Here is a 20452-nt window from a genome sequence, read left to right on the forward strand (position 1 = left end):
ATACAGTTTACAAGGCTGATAGGCCTATAGTTGGCAGGGACTTGGCGATCGCCTTTCTTAAAGATGGGAATAACTTCAGCTTGTTTCCAGGATGGGGGGACTTCACCACCTTCTAACAAACTATTAATCAGGTGCTGAATATATTTGGCCCATCTACCTGGTTCCAAGCGGAACAGATCGCCTGGAATGCCATCAGGTCCTGCGGCTTTAGCTGGTACAATACTATTAATAGCACTTAAGACCTCATCCAGACTAAAAGGAATTGTATGATCCGGAATAGGTAAATATTGGTTGACCCTACCTGGCACTCGATCTCCCTCTACGTCATCAGCATATAAATTAGAAAAGTGATCCCACCAATTCAGGCTGTCTATATGGTTTGGGATTGGAACAATACCTGCCCTACTTTTAGTGCTGATTAATGACCAGAAGGAGGCAGAGTTTCTCTTAGATGCCGCTATTTTCAGCTCATCCCAGTGAGCCTCTTCCCAAGCACGTTTAGCTAGTGTCAAGGATGAGTTATAATCTTTCCTCGCTAATTTAACCCTGGCGCTATTTTTCTCTTTGACAGCAGCTATTAGTGCTTTTCTTTTCTCTTTGCAGGGTCCTGTAAACCAAGGGTTAGAAATGTTTTTTCCGGGTCTCCTTTTTCCTAAGCTGGTGGTTCCAAGAAACTGTTCCGCAATCAAGGAAACAGTTTCCTGGTGGATTATAGGGATCTTACCCCTCGTCTGGGAAGAGGCCATAGCTTCCTCGAGGTCTCTAGTTTTTTCGGCTAGTATTATAGAAATAGAAGAGATCTTCTTTTCGTCTGCTAGTACTCTAGGCCACCTTAGCCGCCTGCCACAGTTAGAGAGTACTACCTCTTTAGAGAGAAGAGGGTCTGCATTGCATACAGATACCATTGGCAGCGAGGCGGCCCAACGATTCTGCAAGGTTAAGGTTAAAGGATTGTGGTCACTATCAACTGTGGGACTGACCTTCATATCAACTAGACTTTCCCAGAGGCATAAGTTCAGCAAAATGTAGTCGATACGGGATGGACATGTCAGCTTGTTGAAGGTATTCGCCCCCTTGAGGTCTGTCAAGGTTATTCCGTTTACGGCTCTTAAGCCGTGTTCCAATGTGAGGGCGTTGACCTGCATAACAATGTCAGTCCATTTTTTGGTTGGGGCCAAGGATAAAGGAGGTACTCCCCATCTGATATCCTCTCCAGCTAGATTCAAGGGGTCCTCGGTACCCATGGGCTCAAATGTACAATTGAAGTCCCCGGCTATGATGGTTTTTGAGGTGGGTGGGCAATTTGCTAAGAGGAGTTCTAATTCACTCAAAATGGTCGAGGACCTGCCACTCACTGTTCCCCTGATGTAGACATTGAAGAGGTTAAGGGATTCTCCTTTTTTTGGGGCCTTGATAGATAGCCACAAGATGTCATGACTATTACTTTCTTTAGAGGTAATAGACCACCCCAAATCGAGATTAATCCATATTAGGAGACCTCCAGAGGGTCTTCCCTTGCCACTAGAGATTGCAGGAATAAAATAGGTGGCATACCCTGAAATCGAGAGCACTTCCATGCTCCATGTCTCCTGAAAAACACAGACATCATGCATGCCCACAAACTCAACCCAAGACGGTATGTTCATATTTTTCTTAAGGCCTGCTATGTTCCAGGACAGTATTTTCAAATTATTCGTCGCGGATAACCTAGCAGGTTTGGCTGGGATGGTCTGGGCATGCAAGGTCTGGCAAGATGGAAGTTTAGGATTAGGTAAGGAGAAGGAGCCCTGAACAATAAGGCTTGGACTAATTATGTTCTCGGCTAAATGGGGCATAGGGAGTCAGTCATTTTTATCAAGAGAAGATAACAGTGGGACTCCTCTTTTGGATATAGTATTGTGAGATGTCGCTATCCATCGCCTGAACTGAATTCTAGAATGGTCTGGGGAAGAGGTTCTATATTCTAGTGCAACCAGATTCTCAACCAATAGGGCGTTCACCAAAGTTAGTTCAACCATATCAAAGTTAGAATCAGGGATAGGACAGTTGCACCAATAGGTCCAAGCAAACCCCCTCCCTCCTTTGCCCCAACCAGGACCAGTAGCAGCCTCGCTCTGCCGCTTCCACATGCCTACAATGGTACTATAGTGTCCTCCGCCCCTGAACCAATCAGTTATTCACGGGTAGACCAAGACACATGATCAAGGTCACTCCAGCCGTCCATGGCACAGTGATTGCTCCTTTCACCAGCCTCAATTGGAGAACCTGGCACGCCTACTGTCCAAGTTGGGGCATTCTCTGCTTCATTGGCTGCAGAGCTGCGGTTCGGCGGCAACCCAGTCTCCAATCAAAGCTTGCACCACCTCAATCTTGGTTTCCAGTCCCGCATCTGTGCATTCAGGGCACCCAATGCAAAAATCAGTTCTCCATTCCAGACCCTCAAACTCCAGTGTACAGTCAACTAGGTCCTCAGTTTCCGTAGGCCTTTCAGGTTGCAGCAAGCTCAAGGAGACCGTACCAACGCCCTTGAGTTTTCCGGAATGGTAGTATACCTTTGGGTCGAAATTGTAGCTGAAATGAATGATTCTACCTTCCTGTATTTAACTAAAGTGTTTTCAGACCTGGTTTAAAACAGCGGGTTACAGGAGGGCCCAGGAACTTCATGCTTTTGCATCGTGTCATCCAGCTTGCTAGGCCTCACCACTTGTTTCTTACTACTCTTATCACTATTCATAAGCTTGACCCTTCCAAGACATCTTAGCCAAAGTCAGTTAGTTCATCACTTTCCTTCTGGCTGGATTCTCTTGGTGAATGCCCTCAGCTGGGATGGCTGCTCTAATCCAAGGAATTATACTTGAATATCAATTGAGCTTCTCTCAGCTCAAGTCTCAAATTTATCAGAATCTTGCTTCTTCTGTCTTTCTCAACTCCTCTAACTGAAATTTTGTACAATTCTACAAACCTGACTCTGTACCTAAACGTAGCACTACACCTTTATCCTTCAGTAAAATTTCAGTTTGACCAACAGATCCAAGAAATCCTCTTAGGGTCTGTGGTAGAGTTCTATTAAACGGCTTGTGAATAAAACTGTCCATTATTAGATAGGGTTTCCTGTAATGTAAATGAATCAACACGCATGAATCCTTTGGTTAAGACTGCGAATTGGTCACCTATGACATAATTGAAATGTATTTTGAGAAAGGCTCCGGTTTCTCTTGTGTCAAAATTGTAAAATAGCTTGATCTGTTTGTGTGCCTCCTGCTGAATTATTGAATTTTGTAAATGTGACATTTTGACTCTGCTTCCTGCTCACCTAGCAGTCAAATCTTGCAGCACGAAGCAGCAGTTTTGCAGTAGAAGACAGCCAAAACAGGCACTTACTGGTCAGACAGACTCCGTGTTAAATAAAGTGTTGCAGCTGCGGACAGGTTCGGACTGGACAGTGCCAGACAGGCTGGTCTACAAAGTCCATGTGTGGTCCCATTTTTTGCAGTTTGTGGGCCTCTTTTATGGTCTCATGGGCTGTGTTTTGCTGTTGATTTTCTCTAATATTAAAACAAACATTGCTAAGCAAGCTTAAATCCGTGCATTCTTCCATAGGTTTCAAAACACCTATAGATTGTGTCTTTAGAAGCTCAAAACTCCCCCAATTTGTCAACATGGGCAATTTTTTACCTATCAAATTCACTAATAGGAGCCATTTTTGATTTGCTGCCTGGGCCTATTTTATAACCTAGTCCGACCCTGGCTGCGGACTCTCAGTTTTCTAGTGTGGTTTGATGCACTCAAAATTCACTTTAATTTTGACACTACCACCAGGTTAGACGAGGTGGCTGCAACACATAAGACACCATAATACTTCAATCTGTGTCTGACAACTTCTTGAACTGTTTTTGACCCGCTTTTCTCTGCCTAAGCCCGCACCACAGGACCTCAAGGCCCAGCAGTCTTCGCGGCAGGAGCCGCATGTAGTAGCGGGAAGCGCCTGGAGGCGCTATTTAAACCAGCACGGGCTTCCACAGCAAGGGATGCGCCCGGGCAAAGCCTGGGCCAAGGGCAGGCCCATATGCGCCCGTCTTAGCCCGGAAGAGGTTGGGCTGGGCCCATTCTCTTGGCCTTTTACCAGATTTGTTGTCTATATACCAAGAGGAGCACCGCTGATTGCACCTGACTGCTACAGGCTCTTCAGTAATAGCTCCAGTGATCAAGGTGAAGGTAGGAAGGCGCCTGGCCTGTTTTTTATTAATTATGTTACTTTACTTCTAGAATAGCTGGTCAACGTTTGTTTCCGTGCCTTTGTCTCTGGGGTACCACGAAGTTGCTTCCTGTCATTCCGCCAATCTAGGCCTTAACAACCAACAACTTTTCTATGAGTAATAGTATTATCTAGCTCCAGCCAACTGTTGAAACTGCTAACATCAAAATCACTGTGGTCAGACGTAAAGTGACACTAGCCTCTGGAAGGGCCGCAGCTGACACTACTGCCCCAGTAACGACCATGGATTCATTTCTTCAGCGTGCCGTAACCGTCCTGGATAAGGAGATTGAGCTGGTTAATCGTCGCCATTCTAGGTCACCGATTACTGCTTCAGCTGCCACGCATACAGATACATCCATGTTAATGATCAACATGGATAACGAAACATCTAATCTCTTAAACATCACAGGAACGCATGATGGCATTGGGGGTACCCTTCATTCTTCAGTCCAAGGACGACCTTTCTCTCCGGCCGTCATTATCAATAACTATTGGGGTGCTAAAGCTAAATCAAATCGAGCGGGGTGGAATCTATCCTTAGCATTCCCGCGTCATGACCAGATGTACCCATGCAAGGGAACATTCCCCAGACTGAGCTGGGAGGTGCAGGGACAGGAACCAAAAGGAAATCCCAAACATCTGGGGGGAACACCAAGAGGCTAAAACTCAATCAGCCCCGCAAAGCCCCAACCACTGGTACATCTACGCTTTCCAAGTCCGACATGATGGGTGTTCTGGAATCCATGAAGGTAACAATGAAGAACTTACTGGACTCAAAGTTGGTCCCGATATTCCAATGTTTGGCAGCCATTGAAAAGAGTCTATTGGATCTTAAATGCTTTCCCCCATTAGCACCGACTGGAGGCTCAGTCGTCCAACCTATGCAAAGTTCTATACCAGGCCCCCCCCCCCCCCCCAACAATCTGGACTGCCCACAAAATTTTGACAGGGGTCAATTACAGCAACAGGGCAGACAAGATATCGAAAGTCATCGACTGCTGATTCAGAGTGGATCCCATCACCCTAGCAGCAGTCTGTCTCGGCAGCTACAGCTCTAGTCTCGGGCAGTGATTCATCCAACAGGGGCTCGGCTACAGAGGGGAGCAGAAGCTCATCCCCAAGATTTAAGAGTAATACACCTGCCCGCGGAATCCACCGTATATGTTGTGTTACTGGGGAATGTGCCAACCCTTATAGGGGGCAGGGTGGAGGACTTTCCCCAGCTGAAGAACAAAGTCTTACAATGGTTATCATACAATACACATCTTGGAACAAGGGTGGAAAAAAACATTATCATGGTGCAAAGAGTGAGGTGAATTGGTAATTCTCACAAATCACTATCGGGGGACTGTATTATCGTAAACTTTAACAGGCCACATCTAGCAGAAAGGATTCTATTTTCACGGTCATATTCTGATCTTTCGCACTCCGAGTCTGCCATTGTGGCCCTGCCACTCGGGTTTTTCTATAAACCGGCATTTGCAGGGAGTATACATATGAACCCTGTTGACACTGCTCCATCTGTTGTCCCATCGCAGAGAACACTACCTACCAGGAATGTTCATCCAAATCTGTTTTCTAGAACAGCATACTCTGACGAGACACCTCTGTGCCGGCAGGGTTTTGGTTTATCGTCCCTGGAGCGGTCAAATAGATTCACCCCTCTATCTAGATTGAATACATGTGATTGACTCGGCAGCTCCCCACTAACGGACCCGGTGAATCCTACAGTTTGGCAGGACTCTCCAGGGCTAAACCAGGAGAGCATGTTTGGACATGATACTAAAGTTATATCCTGGAACATCGAAAGCCTGGCTAATAGGTTCTCCGACTCAATGTGGATAGCATTTATGAAACAATTTCAAGTGATTTGCTTACAGGAAACATGGTTGTTAGATTGCAGTTCATTTTTGGAGGGCTATAAGTCTTTCTTTGTTCCAGCCTCCCCCTCAACGGCTGGTAGATCAAAGAGTGGTCTAGTTATTTTTAGGTCTGTCGCTGTGGATTGCCAGATACAGGTTTTACCTTCACAAAGCCCTTGTATACAATATTTGGTTGTAAGAAAGGGTTCCAGAAAACTGGGCCTTATTAACTTTTATAACTCTGTTTCAAGTATGAACGGGGGTGTAACATCAATCTCTTGGGTTCTTTTATAAGGCACCATTGTATAACTGAACTCGAAAACCTCATGATTGCAGGGACTTTAATATTCATCTCTGTGGCGATTCCATGGCTACTAGATTGGGTGAACTAGGTTGCCCTCGTGTGAGGGTGCCGCATTTTGAGCACTCTACCCAGGGGGATGCTATGAATAACCTTCTACATGAATTTGATCTAATATCTCTCTTGTCATTAGGTGACCCCTGTAGCAAGACAGTCGTTCCTTCCTTTAAAGGAAGAGGGTGTGGTACAATTATTGATTTTATGCTAATCTCATCTTTCTTACAATTTTCATTCCATGTTTTTTGTATACTTGAAAGCGCTTACAGCGATCATAACCCCTTGTGTGTTGAACTGCGAGGACCATTAATGTCATGTAAAAGGGAAACTGTGGAAAAGGGGACAATCTGACCAACAGATGGTAAACAAAGGCTTAAATGGACACAGATTTCTCCAGACACCTTTTATAAATCAGTCACAGAACAATGTGCTAGCGAACTGGCCATATGTATCTCGCGCATACATCACCAGGGAAAATCATTAGTGTCTTCAACACTATCTCCGCCAGAGTAAGTGACCTCATAAGTTTCCCGGCCCGCAAAATAGTCTCCCGCACCCCCAGGTGGTTTGATTCTTCCTGCTCAAAGGCGGCAAGAACGCTGCGGGAAGCTCTTAATAGGAGCCTAAGAAACCAGACCCTAGTCAAAGCTTGCAAGATGAAATTGGCCAAACGTAAGTCTATACTAAAGGAGGAGGCTTGGCGGGAGCTGATCGAGGCTAGTACCCTGAAGAATAGCTCTAGATTTTGGAGTATTATCAACAGCCCCTTCCTTGAGCATGCTGAAGGTAGCGCCATATGCGCACACATTGCGGAGGATGATTGGGTGTCACATTTTAAAGCGATGTTTGAGAGCCCACCCAAGGTGACTAGTGAGTCAGGCTGAGAAGTAGTTTCCACCATTTTGACTTTCGGGTTGGGGGAGATTGAGGGAGGCATCACTGGGCTGACAAGTAACAAAGCATGGGGTCCTGACGGTATCCCTCCGGATGTTTTTAAATCTGATCCCTCGTTCTGGGCCCCGGTACTTACCGCCGTAATTAATGCGGCAGCAAGCACGGGTTGCCCCGAGTCCTGGGTCACTTCGATTATTATGCCAGTCTTCAAGAAGGGGGACCGTGATAACACACATTGTTACAGACCGATATCGTTACTGGATTCGGTGGTCCAAGGTGGTGGGCCGTGTGCTTTTAGATAGATTGACCAGCTGGGCAGAGGAACATGATATTTTATCTAATGTCCAATATGGGTTTCGACCTGGCCGGTCTCCCTCGGCCCAGTGCCTTAACCTTACCATGATCCTTAGCAAGTATACGGTTGCACGCCCTGGTACCATCTATTTGGCTTTCATGGACTTATCTTCCGCGTTTGATCGCGTGACTAGGACCAAGCTGTGGCAGTCAATGAAAGACATAGGGGTAGATAGTAACATCGTTCACTTTCTTGAAGACCCATCACGCAACTAAGGCCAACGTCAGATTCTCGCAAGACCTACGTGTGTCTCGTGATTTTGATATCAAAAGAGGTGTCCGCCAAGGGTGTATTTTGGCCCCTTTTTTGTTCAATTTATGTATTAACAACCTAGTAAAAGCTCTTTTGTCCACAGGGGTGGACTACCCGCAAGTAGGTCAACGTGGCCTCCCTGTATTACTTTATGCGGATGACGCAGTCCTTATATCTAGGACTGTGAGGGGGTTACAAACCCTACTTGATGCTTTTTCCGCTTTTATGGCGTATCTGGACTTATCGATTAACGATTCTAAAACTTATGTTATGCAAGTGGGGATACGACCCAAAAAAATTGTTTAAATTCAGGGTTGGCCTGGCCAATGTACCACGCACAGATGACTTCTCATGCTTGGGGGGTCGTCCTGGATGCACGTGGCAATTGGGGCCCACTGAAACAAAGAAATTAGGGGGATCTGATGCGGGTGAACTTTGCATCAAACATAGGAAAGAGATCCATTGCAGCCCTGTTGAAGATTTATCAAGAGCAGAGTGTAGCAATTGCTTCCTATGGAAGCAAAATATGGGGGCATGTTTCCACAAATGACCTTCAGGTAGTCGAGAATAATTTTTCAAAACGCTTATTGGGTGTTCCCCGTGGCACATCTAACATGGTGGTACACGAAGAATTGGGGGTGCCTTTTCTAAATGATATTTTGGCTCTCCGTCCCTTAACGTTTTGGTTAAAAACTTGGTTGAATAAGGAATTAACCCTGAGCCACATTATTTTAAAAGAGTGTATGACCTTTGATCACGCGCTCAACATCCCATGGTTCAGATACATCAAGGGCAGCTTCGAAAGGTTAGGTCGAGGCGAACTATACACTAACCCTGATCTAATAACCAAACGTGATGTGGGGATAATAGGGGAGTCCTTCGGCAATCTCATTAAGCTGGAGATGGAAGAGCGGGAATTGCGTAAACCCAGTGTACGTAAATTTATAATGTTAAAGACAACATTATTAATCGAGCCTTACCTCCTGGGGGCTCTTACTATCTATGAACGTTTTTTTATTGACCAGGTTTAGACTGGATCTCTTTCACCTCCTGCTAGCCGTGGCAAGGGGGAGCAGTAGAGGGCAAGTGTTAGCACCCTGTGGCTGCGACGGTGAGTCTCCACAGGATTTGCTACACTTTGTATTATTTTGTAGATTTTATGAGGTCCCCCGTAAGTTTTTTATTGTGCCGATTTTGAAGAGGATGGATTTTATACAGGCTCGCCCAGCTCTCCTGTATTTACAATTGCTGAAGGATGAGTGTATCTTTTTTGTTCTTGGGTACCTAAAATCTGTGGTAAAATCTAGGGCCTGTCTTGATTAAATATTAATATGTGCTAGGGTGGTTTAAGTTTTGGTTTTAAACTCAATTAAAGGTCTGGGATGGTGTAACTCAGCTGGCATGGTTTTTAACTGATGGCCTATGCTTATTGGTATGCAAATCTTGTATTTTAAACCACTGATTTTTTAATGGAATATTGCGGAATGTGTTTTATTTGTGATAGTAAAAAGCTATTTGATGTAATTTTATGTGATGTTAACTTTTATGGTTTATATCATTGAAACCAAATAAAGTTGAAATTGATTGATTGATTGAACTGTTTTGTGCTTGTTTCTCTATTGATACAATTTGCTCTCAGTTGACACTCACTCCTTTATTGTTTTTGTTTTGTTTCCCTCGTTGTTTTTGTGGATTCCATGAGTTGCCTTAGTTTTAACCCCTTCGATGCTGCGCAGATTCCGCCGCTGTGCTGGCGGAATCTTGCGCGGGCGTGGTCATGACGGAATGGTTCCGTCATGAGCACAGCTCAACCGTGGGTCATGACGGAACCATTCCGTCATGAGCACCGAAGGGGTTAACTATTGTATCTTAATACTTCCCTTCTACTCTGTCTTCTACCAGATTCCATTTGGGGTTGAAGTACTTTTTGATACTTTTTATTTATTGCGTTACTCAAGGTTCTTTACTGCCAGCTGTTTTGGAAAGTTGCTATTGAAGCCTTGTTCTAACACTTTGCACTAGTACACGTTTGTAGCAACTCCAGTCTCCTCAGTGGCCTAAAGCCTAGCTTGACGAAGCTATGCAGTCCTGGTTTTCTCTCCATGCTGTCTATTCCTCGGAAATCTGCTACCAGAATTGTGTGCATGAGTCTTAAGTACAGCTTTAAGGAATGTAGGGCAGCACCTGTTATACTTTCATTTCATGCGACCAAACGGAGAGTTATAGTGTAATTAGTTTTTACATCATAATGACCCTTAGTTACCTGGATTTATGGATACCTCCAAGGCCTTGCCCCTTTGGAGCAGGAAGAACTACTCAATAGTCGCCGGATTACTTTGCAAAGTTTTACATAGGTTACTAAGAAGGGAGTCGAATTAAATGTCATATTTAGAAATATGGTTTGTTTTGTTTCAAAATGTTATGGACAGATGTGAATACCTTGTGGGTATACGCATAATTTGGGGTTAGATCACATAGTTGCTTTATGAGTTAGCAAGTTGACACTTTGTCTTAAGTTTCTTTGAAAAAGCAGTTAATCAGAGATGATGTGAAGTGCAGGGGAAATAATAATTTAGACTCTTTGATTGTACCGTGGAGCAATTACGAACCACAGACTCTTAAGAAAAAGCTTAAAGAACTTCTCAGCCCTTCATAAAGCTGGTTTGTCTAGCTCCCTCAGTCTGACATAGTTAATTTTTGAAGTGAGTGCTGTTCATGTTTTCTGTTATTCAATTTGGAATATGACTGCTCAGTCCACTGCTGGTTGGTTTGCTAATCTTTGGTAGTAATTTGTCATTTTACTTTTTCCTTAAACTGTTTTTTTCAGAGTGCATAGGTCATTTTCTGAATGAACTGCATTTTCCAGTCAGGTTTTTTATTGTGAGTTGCACCCTAATTAAGTGCAACCATCCCATTGAGAGAAACCACCTAAAAGTTGTATACTGGAGTCATATTGGCCTATCAGAAATTTAAATTAGAATTGTGACATCGAAGTGCGCAGATTGTGGCATATAACCATTGTTTCACTGGATAAGTAGTCATTAGAAACTGTCTCTTAAGAATAATTAATGGATAAGGATTTTGTTTTGTAATTTTATACTGAAGTGCTATATATGCCTCCAAAGCAGGTAATTATTATTATCATTACATGTATGAAGACCTAATATTACTGTAACGCGAATCATCATTCACTGTACCTTTTTCCTAATTAGACGATAAATATGCCTAAAGTTATGTGATATATATGTTGGTGCAACCTAATATCTATTTTTGTTCATTTTAATAGCTCAACTTGGAGACTATATTTCTTCCATACACCATTCAGGATATTTGTCAGATATTCATTTTATACCAGATCAAAATAATGATTTTATAACCAAAGTGGAATCTCTGCATGAACAGCACAGGTAAGCATATGATACTGGGGCTATCCCTTTTCATTCTGTTGCTCAAGAAATGTTGTTAATTTTCAGCATTGCCAACTGAGTGAGCAGAGGTGATTCAAAAGTGCTTGCTAACATTATGGAATGTCTAACTTTGGGATATTCATTATGCTCTTAGTTTTTAGACCACTCAAAAGTAGGGTATTTTATTTATTGCCAGGTCCACTGCAATAGCATGACTCAGTTTATCAAATATGTTTTATCTTGTTCAAAGAGACCAAATGTTAGTACAATATCTTTACAGAGTACAAGGTTGCGCTTGACACTTTGCACAAGTTAACTTTGGGAGGTGTCAGTTTCGTGCAGATAGTGTGAAGATGACCGATTGATTGTCTGAAGAAGGACTTTTGGCTGTAATGAGACCACAAAGTGACTACATCTTCCTCTGCCATCGAAATGTTTTGTAGCACTTTTCATGCAAATGCCTGTTGACATTGCAGACTCTTATCAAACGTACAGTCAATTTAGTAGGGTACACAGATAAGTTACATTCTTCTTAAGGTCCTTTGACTGAGATCATAAAGTGCTTCTTGCTGAGACACATATATAGTCAATATGAATGTACTGTATTGATCTGCGGTTCTGTTTTTTAATTGACCGAGGTGCCTCCAGAAACCATATACTATGAACATAAAGTAAGTCTGAAACCAAAGAAATGTTTTTGGAATGCAACTGAAATGCACAGAAAAGTGAGGTGCAATATAACTTGTAGGTTTCTTTCTGCAGAATGAATACATTAGTTTGTTTTCTGCCATTCCAAGAGGTAGAAACAAAAATGTTGATAAAAAAATGTTCTGTTGCTTCGATACAAATGATTATTTGTTGGTGGATAACATTTTGAATTTGTACAGATATTAAAAGAAACAGATGTTTTATAGCATTGGAACGTCTTTTAGAATAAAATGCGCTATAATGTCAAAATAGCTAGCTACTAATGCAACAGAATGTGTTGTCAAATTTATCTATATTCACATAAGCTGTTAAATTCAACATTCTTTGCCGCATACATTAATCTACTCTGCCTCACAATTTGAACTTTCATTGCCAGATAATTTCATTGGTCCCATATATAGACTTCATAACAAAGCTTCATTAGATAATGCTTCAGCTCTCCTATAAAAACATAAACCGTAAGATGTTTAAGGCCATGTTTCAAACATTTTTATCAACGTTTTACATTTATAGGCATACAAACAATGCTTGCAATAATAGCAACCAAAGTGGTGGGTGACCGCCCAGCTCCAGCCCCATTCCATGCCCACATCTCTACCATGAACATTAGAGTAGTACAACCTACCCAGTAGAGTCTGTTGAGAGGGCCACGTCATAGCGGGGTAACTGTGTTGTATCCAATAGGCCAAGGTACAAAGCCTCTGGGACATGTTCTGCTCCAAATATTGGAGTTTAGATAGAAAAGAACTGGATCCTAGAGTTTATGGAAAAGTGGGGATGTATCCACTATGTTGTGCACAATCTTCTCGTTGCTCAACAGGAGCCACAATTTAGAGGGAAAGCAACACACGCTTCCCTGCCAGAGAGTTTTATATAAATTCAATGGTTCTGTCGGGAATTTCTAATTTCTTTTAGAAAGTTCAAAAAATATTAATTACTTGTAACTGATATCAGATAAATGAGGAAAAAAGCACACACCAATAAAAAGTTTGCGATTTGGTAATTTAAGGTAATAAAGCATTATGGGCTGTCGTAATACAAAGTTCAAAAGAGCAAAATATTGGTGACTTGTGGTGATAAAGTAACATGTGATGATAAATAGTATATACAATATATTTCAAATGCGGTAAAAGTGAATAAGTAGAATAGAAATGTACATTATTTCCTGATATGTCTTTATGGTTTTTCACATATGCTACAAGATCCTATGTGAATTAATCTGTGATCAGAAGCATTGTGTAGACATTTAAGGGTGCGTCAACGTTTTGACCCCGTGTACTGTGCAAAATATAATAAGCGTCACAGCGGGTCTTCCTCAGGACAGTGCAGATGGGTATACAGCCTACGGAATGAATAAAAGCTAGTTTAGGGTGTGTGCTCAGAGATCAGGCAAAAAAGGACTGTTCTCTAGGAGGGTAAAAAAGCTTACCCAAGCGCAGATTTTGGTTAATATCTGCGGACGAGAAGGTTATCTCAGTGTCAAAGTTGTAGTCCTGGTGAATCAGGAGGAGGCCTATGGAGTGATAATAAGGTTATAAACACTCCCATGATAGCGATTATCAGGGCTTAATACAGGGGGAAAGGCCTCCTGGAAACAATAACATTTAATGAAGAGCAGTGGTCTATGGAGAGTTAATGTAATTGTAAACACTCCCATTTACTGTGCTCAAGGTAAAAGAATTCCTGGCATTATGAAAAACTAGTATTTATGAATAAATTAGGTAAGTATGTGTCCCAAAACGACATACCTTGAAGATTTTTGAGGTAAAAGGATGATGTCTTCAATAAATTTGGGGGTTTAAGCCAGTTGCATCATTTACTGTGAAAAATAATTGAAGAGGAGTGTGATTAATTTAATTAAAAAGCTACAGCACTTGAATTACAAAGTGCCCATACAGGTGGCCTCTAACTTAATCTTACTGCGATCTGTAGTTCAGCACGTCTTGTCAGCTCTCAGTCTGGTGGAATACTGAGGCTTGAGACAAGGTCCTGTGAATTATAGCAGGTGTCACGTGCCTGAGACGGTACACCCATGCCGGTAATTAACTAAATGAAAGGCTACAGCTGCAAGCTGTGGGATGTACTGTGAAGGGCCCCTCTCATGTGTGTCTGGAAAACCATTAAGCAAACATCAGAGTAATGTTACACTAACTGGTTTCACTCGGCAAAAAATGTTAAACAGTTAAGAAGAAATTCTGAGTCATGTTGATGAAAAGTATACAGAGTAAATGCATACAGTTTACATTCAGAAATTCAGACTTGTTAGTAAGAACACTTTGATGATAAAACGGTCTTGCCGTTAGCCATTATAAATTAAGTACAAAATCTATGAATGCTTTGCCAAAAAATGGCATACAGTTAGGATTCTAAGTTTAAGAAGGAAAAAGGGTCTTAAAGGTAAACAATATGAAACATCTCAAAATTTAAGTACAATTTCAAATAAAGGCTTGAAGGTGATCATGGGACTGGTCAACAGGAATTGCCAGAGTTTGGGCATGACTAGTAGAACCTAAGTGCCTGGGCTCCTAACATGGGAAGCAGTTAGCTTGGCATATGTGCGTAAAGACAGCGTGAATCATATTTGACATAGTCAACATTCTGTTTATAAATACAATTAGGCAATAAATTGTGCGTAAGGACAGCGTGAATTATTTTAAGACTTGATCAATAACATGGTCAACATTTTGTAAACGAGCATTTTTGGGGCAATAATTTGCATCACTGTTTAGTGAGTAATTAAAACATATGAATCAAAAACATGTAGAATATGATGTTATTTTCTTATACTTGAGTTTAACCTGACAAGTACATTAGGTGAAGTATGTGCATGCAAAAAAGGGGGGGGGGGCGCAAGGGAATAGTTCAGGAAGTAAAGGATAGGTGTGGTCATGTACGTGTGTGTGGTTTTACAGTTTGACCATTTGCCTATATGTCTCCTCCTGCTCATTTAGCCCATTTTTTACCGAGTCTAGCAGATGGATCCATCTGCATTATTTGTAATTTAGTAATTGGAGTATACTGCCTCCCCTTGGGTATAGTGTGGCCTTTTCTATTACCCACCATTGTAGATCATCAGCAGTGTGGTTGTTTTTGGAGAAATGCTGTACTAAAGGAGCTCCCTGGACCTTACAGCGAATTCTGCTTTAGTGTTGTAGGACCCTCGTCTTCACCTTTTGGGTAGTTTGGCCTACGTAGATTTTTGCGCAGGGGCATCTAATGGCATAAATCACGTTGTGACTGTTTCAGTTACTGTGTTGTCTCATGTGATATGTCTTTCCTAGATGTTGAAAAGATGAGCCAATTAGTGTGCATTCACAGGCCTTGCAAGTGCTGCATTTAAAATGTCCCACTAGTGGTGGTAAGTTGAGTTGTTGTCTCAGATCTCGTAGTTTCAAGATAGGAACTTACAACATAGTCTTTGATGTTTTTAGCTCTTTTGAAGCAAACATGGGTTTTTCTTGTAGCCCGATGTCCGAGCTTACAAAATTCCAATACTTGAGTAGGACTTACTTTATATCATGACTGCGTGTGTTGAAGGTGGTTAAACGTACCAATTTCTGAGTGTCTTCTTTAGGTGGTTGAATTTCCAGAAGAGTCTCTTTGGGTCGATACCATGCCCTTTTACGTGAACGGTTCAGGAGGCCTTTAGAGTATCCACAGTCCCGCAGTTTTTGTATAAGAATGTCGGTTTCTTTGTAGAAGTCACATCTTTTGGAACAATTACGTCGTAATCTTAAAAAGTGGCCATAAGGCAGGTTGTCCCGGAGGCATCTGGGATGGTGTGAATCGTATTTCATGGTGGTGTTGCGCTGTAGTTTTGGTGTAGTGTGGTGAGCAATCTTCCATCCTTATTTTGTATAGTAATATCCAGGAAGTCGATAGTGTCATTGTTGTGGGACATGGTGAATTGTATGTCAGAGGTGCGTGTATTAAGCCATGATTTAAATTCCATTAAGCTTTGTTCAGTGCCTGTCCATACCATAAGCACGTCGTCAATATAGCGCTTCCAAACTGAGATGTTGAAGTTCAAGCTAGAAGTTCAGGGTTAATCAGAATCTTAAATCCAACTGAATGCTCTGATCATGACTCTACACATATTGTAACTATTTATGTTGTCTAGGAGATACTTGATGCGGGATTACATAACTGAGATCCTGTGCTTGTGCACCAGAGCGAGAGAATCAATGAAAAATAATGCAGCAGTTTAAATAGCCATGGTAGACTATAGGCGGAGTCAGTGCCTTTGTAAGAAGACCCAGCCCCTCACAAGAGGATGACATCAAAGATAGTAATTCCCCGTGACTGGATCCAGGAACCCTCTGTGTCCCCTCCTAATGGATCCTGTAGAGGGGGTGTGCGAACTCTGCGCCATTTGTCGGTGTCACATAGTTAGTGTATTTTTGCCTATTTTCCTGTCACCTGCCTCTGCAGTATAGTACAGGCTCTATGGTAAAGGTACTTCCTCAACCAGATATGGGAACTTGCACCGTTCACAATGTGCAATTAGAAAATGTGTGCTGCATCATGCTTACTAGGAAGTGACTGCAGCGTCTTCTGTCACCTGATACCAGTTCAAAGTACCACGGAACTTAAGACTTCAGATACTGACATTTTGCAGTCAGTTGTTAGATATTACATATGGGCCCCTTTTCCTGATAGCAACACTGCTGAACGTGTGATTGAGCTCTTTCACATATTCTTGACACATACCTGTAAACCTCACATCCATATTAGCCATATCTTTTCAGGGCAAAGTGATGGCTGCCAGCACCTTACATTCACACCTTAGCACCAGTATGTTGTCTGTCTCCCTCCATATGTTGATGCCACCTAAATGACACCCATACATTTTGTACTCTTGTGGCTTCTGTATCAATTCTCCTCATATGTTTACCACCCACATTTGCTCTATCCTCTGATTGCGCTCCGCTGGTCTCCGCTACGTGGCATCAGCCTCTCGCCGCGGCGATGGGGAGTTCTGGGAAGTCTCCGAAAGTGCGACCATAGGGGCTGAGCGAGGCAAAACTACATCGGAAATAGTGGAGGGGGAGGAGCCGTCGCAGACCAGGGAACTGATGCATGACCGACGTAGGCCCGAACATCCTGGATCTTGGTGCTGAACCAACGCAACCCGCTCTGGGCAAAGATCGCGGTGAGTGTGCCAGGTGGGGGCCGCTTGAGTCTCCCTCCATCCCCCCCTAACCCAATCAACCTCCTTGGGCCCAAACTGCGCCATACGCTCCTGCTACTCCCGGAGGCCCCTCGGGTGAGCCTGTGAGGCAGCCACCTGGCTGCTCGCACGAGCACTTGGGGGCAGGAGTAGGGGCTGGCCTTGTTGGGCGCTGTACCTGGCTACCCCGCGCAACGATTGGCTGAGCCGACCAACGCACGGGCAAATATATACTGGTCCCTGTGTGGTAAATAATTTAATTACCGGAACTGAATTTGATACGGAATCTTAGTAAAATAGCTCAGTAAAATAAGAGGCAGAATCCGTGGTATAAGAGGTTTCAGAATGGGCTTTATTCCAATGGACGATTTAAATCGTGGCCTCCACGTTCCGTCACCACGGAGGTTCAGGAAGTGAAGTACAACATTTATTTGACATGTAATCGCTTTTATAGAACATACATTACAATGAAACAAATGCAGGAGGCGTAACAATTGATGAGGAAGATAACATCTTACATGTGTAATGAAAAGAGGCGTAATTGGGAGTAACAAAGAAACGTCATTGGTTATGATGTCACATAGGGGTGGACCTATGAAATAATTTCGCAATGTCAGCAGAAATACTTGGCAGAGATGCGCGCGCAGCAGCATGACGTGTGATTGACGTGCAACTAGGGGGTGAAGGGGACTTGACATTTAGCTCTACATGTGGAGACAGGAAGTCTGGGGGGTCAAGTCAACCTAATCCCAAATCATATCTAACATCCTATGTTTAAAGAACTATGTTATCCACAAAGGAAGGACTTTTGGACAAAATCTATTCTATACTGACTGTGTGTGCGTGCACAAGCGTCTAAGTGTCTACATGAGATGCAAGGGCAGAAACCTTCCATGGTAACGGGGCTATGAATTACTTGCATGAGGACAGAGAAGCCGGGCCCTTTGCTCAATAGCTAAAGGAAATGTTTACTTAAACTACTAGACAGGAATGCATCGGCTGAGGAGCGAAACAGATAACTTGAAGGTGAAATACAGTTTTTGGCAGGCAGACAGACCGGCCGAGGCAAGCACCGTTAGCCGCACAGGGAGTAGGACAAAGTTCATGGATACAGATGTGAGCTCAGACTGGAGCTGTCAGAGGCAGAAAGCAGGGAAAGGCTTGATGGCAGAATCAGGGCCTACTCGCCTGAACTGCAAAAATGGAGTAACTGAGCCATATAAAGTTGGTGGCCTTTCGTACTTAGGAGTCGAATATCCAGCCCATTCATGGCGGATCTGAAAGAGGACATGTTGACGGTGGACGCACATGTATTTGCGTCTTCATAACTGGAACTGGAGGGAACATACATGTACTTGTAACATGCACATAGAACCGTTGGGGTCCAAGATAGGGGACATAACTGACCAGAAAAATCCATATTTCCACACCTGCTGGACCATCAACCGACGTCTATTTCCACACCGACCCAGTGGGCGGCTGCCATTTTTGCAGGCCCAGACTTGCGATCTACATATAGGAGACCGCTCCCCACAAATAGATCTGAGCCGCAGCGCCCCGGCTGGCGTGCACCTCCACTCCTGCCATACTACTGGGTTTCACTGGGCGACTGCGCCCCCATTGTCACTGCCCTTGACCTTCCTGAGCGGCCGCCCATCGGGCCGCGGCACCGGGGCCTCTTCGGCGACTCATGTTCTTTTGCCCTCATAAGCCACCGATCGCAGCCCGCCTGTGACACTGTCCCACGAAAGGAGCCATTTGCATTGCTACTCCTACAACTTCACGCAGAGGCATAGGCCGTAAAGACCCTAAGCAAAGGGTCGTGACGTTTGAAAAGGTCATGGAAAAAGGGCAAGACGCAGGCCCAGATATGGCGGAGGGTGGGCAGGACGCAGGCCCTGGAGGAGAGACATCAGATGCTTCCAACTCCTTTTGCAAGAAATGAGAGCAGGCTTTAGAGGATTAGATGGTAGATTTGATGCTCTCGACAAATAGAGGTGCATGACAAGCGGCTTGATGTGGCCGAAGCTCGAATCTCGGACATCGAAGACAGCTCGGCGCAGTCCCTCAAGCGCCTAGAACGAGTAGAGCGCATCCTCAAAGAGGTTGCAATTAAAAATGAGGACGCAGCCGGTGTAATAATATACGCATTTTAGGGGTGCCGGAATCCACGAATACTGGCCCCATTGACATCTTCGCTGAAACCATCCTTGTGGACCTGTTTGGCAGAGAGGCCTTCACGCCTGGCTTCGTGGTGGAACGAGCACACCGCACCCTGGGCCCGCGTCCTAATCCAGGCTGCCCACCTAGGCCCATCATTGCCCGAATTATGAACTATCTGGACAGAGACACTGCTCCTCATCTCGCCAGAGAGCGGGGAGGCATGACATGGCAAGGGTCCAAACTAGCTCTGTACCTGGACGTCACAGTTATGGTGCAGGAGGCCAGACGTAAATACAACAGTGTTAAGGCCACCCTCAGGAACTTAGGTCTCAAATATGGCATGTTGTACTCAGCACGGCTGCGGGTGGACATTAATGGCAGACCCAGCATCTTTGACTCACCCAGCGAGGCACAGGAATTTTGTCACACTTGCAAGCAGAGGGGTGGCCAGCTGAGGGTAGATGGTGCTGCCCCCCCCCCCCCCCTCCACGAAGTGGCTCAAACGCTAGCATGGAGCTCTTCTCCACTGAATGACCAGGCACTGGCAAACTGTAATAACAGTACCTAGTACATGGGGTGTTTGTCTATTGGGATAATATAATACATATGTTGTGAATAGTTTCATCATGCCGGGTAACCGTCGGAGCGTTGCCTCCCCCTAGGTGTAGACCACTGGAATGTCACTTTTGTACCTAGTGAACCGTTGCATCCACTCACTGTACCAATTTGGATGTTTCTGGGATGATTAGTATCATCGTTTGATGGGTTCTGATCCTTGCGACAGGGTACGCGAGGCTGGGTGGGGGTGGGGGGGTTTAGGCTATGTTCATATTTGTTCTTGTTTAGTTACTGCTATGCTCACTGTCCAGTCAAACTCCTTTTTTCAGATCACAGATGTTATTTTAGAAACCGCACCACCCAGATGGCTAGGATGGGAAATGTTACTGGTCCCTCGAACCATAATCTCATGGAATGTCAGGGGGCTCAATGACAAGAGGAAGCGGAAGCACGTTCTACACTATTTA

The 20452-nt window shown here is 43.8% G+C and overlaps 1 protein-coding gene across 9 annotated transcripts in view; it reads left to right on the forward strand.

The window, feature by feature from the left end:
* Nucleotides 1–20452, forward strand: part of PTPN3 (protein tyrosine phosphatase non-receptor type 3) — a 1752022-nt gene that overhangs the window by 628541 nt on the left and 1103029 nt on the right. For all 9 annotated transcript variants that reach the window (XM_085606835.1, XM_085606836.1, XM_085606837.1 and 6 more), the window contains one exon: nt 11266–11386. In XM_085606835.1, coding sequence (XP_085462961.1) covers nt 11266–11386 — 121 coding nt within the window. The remainder of the gene's footprint in view (nt 1–11265; nt 11387–20452) is intronic.

This window comes from Triturus cristatus, chromosome 5_2 (genome assembly GCF_964204655.1).
Source record: "Triturus cristatus chromosome 5_2, aTriCri1.1, whole genome shotgun sequence".
Classification (NCBI taxonomy): Eukaryota; Metazoa; Chordata; class Amphibia; order Caudata; family Salamandridae; genus Triturus; species Triturus cristatus.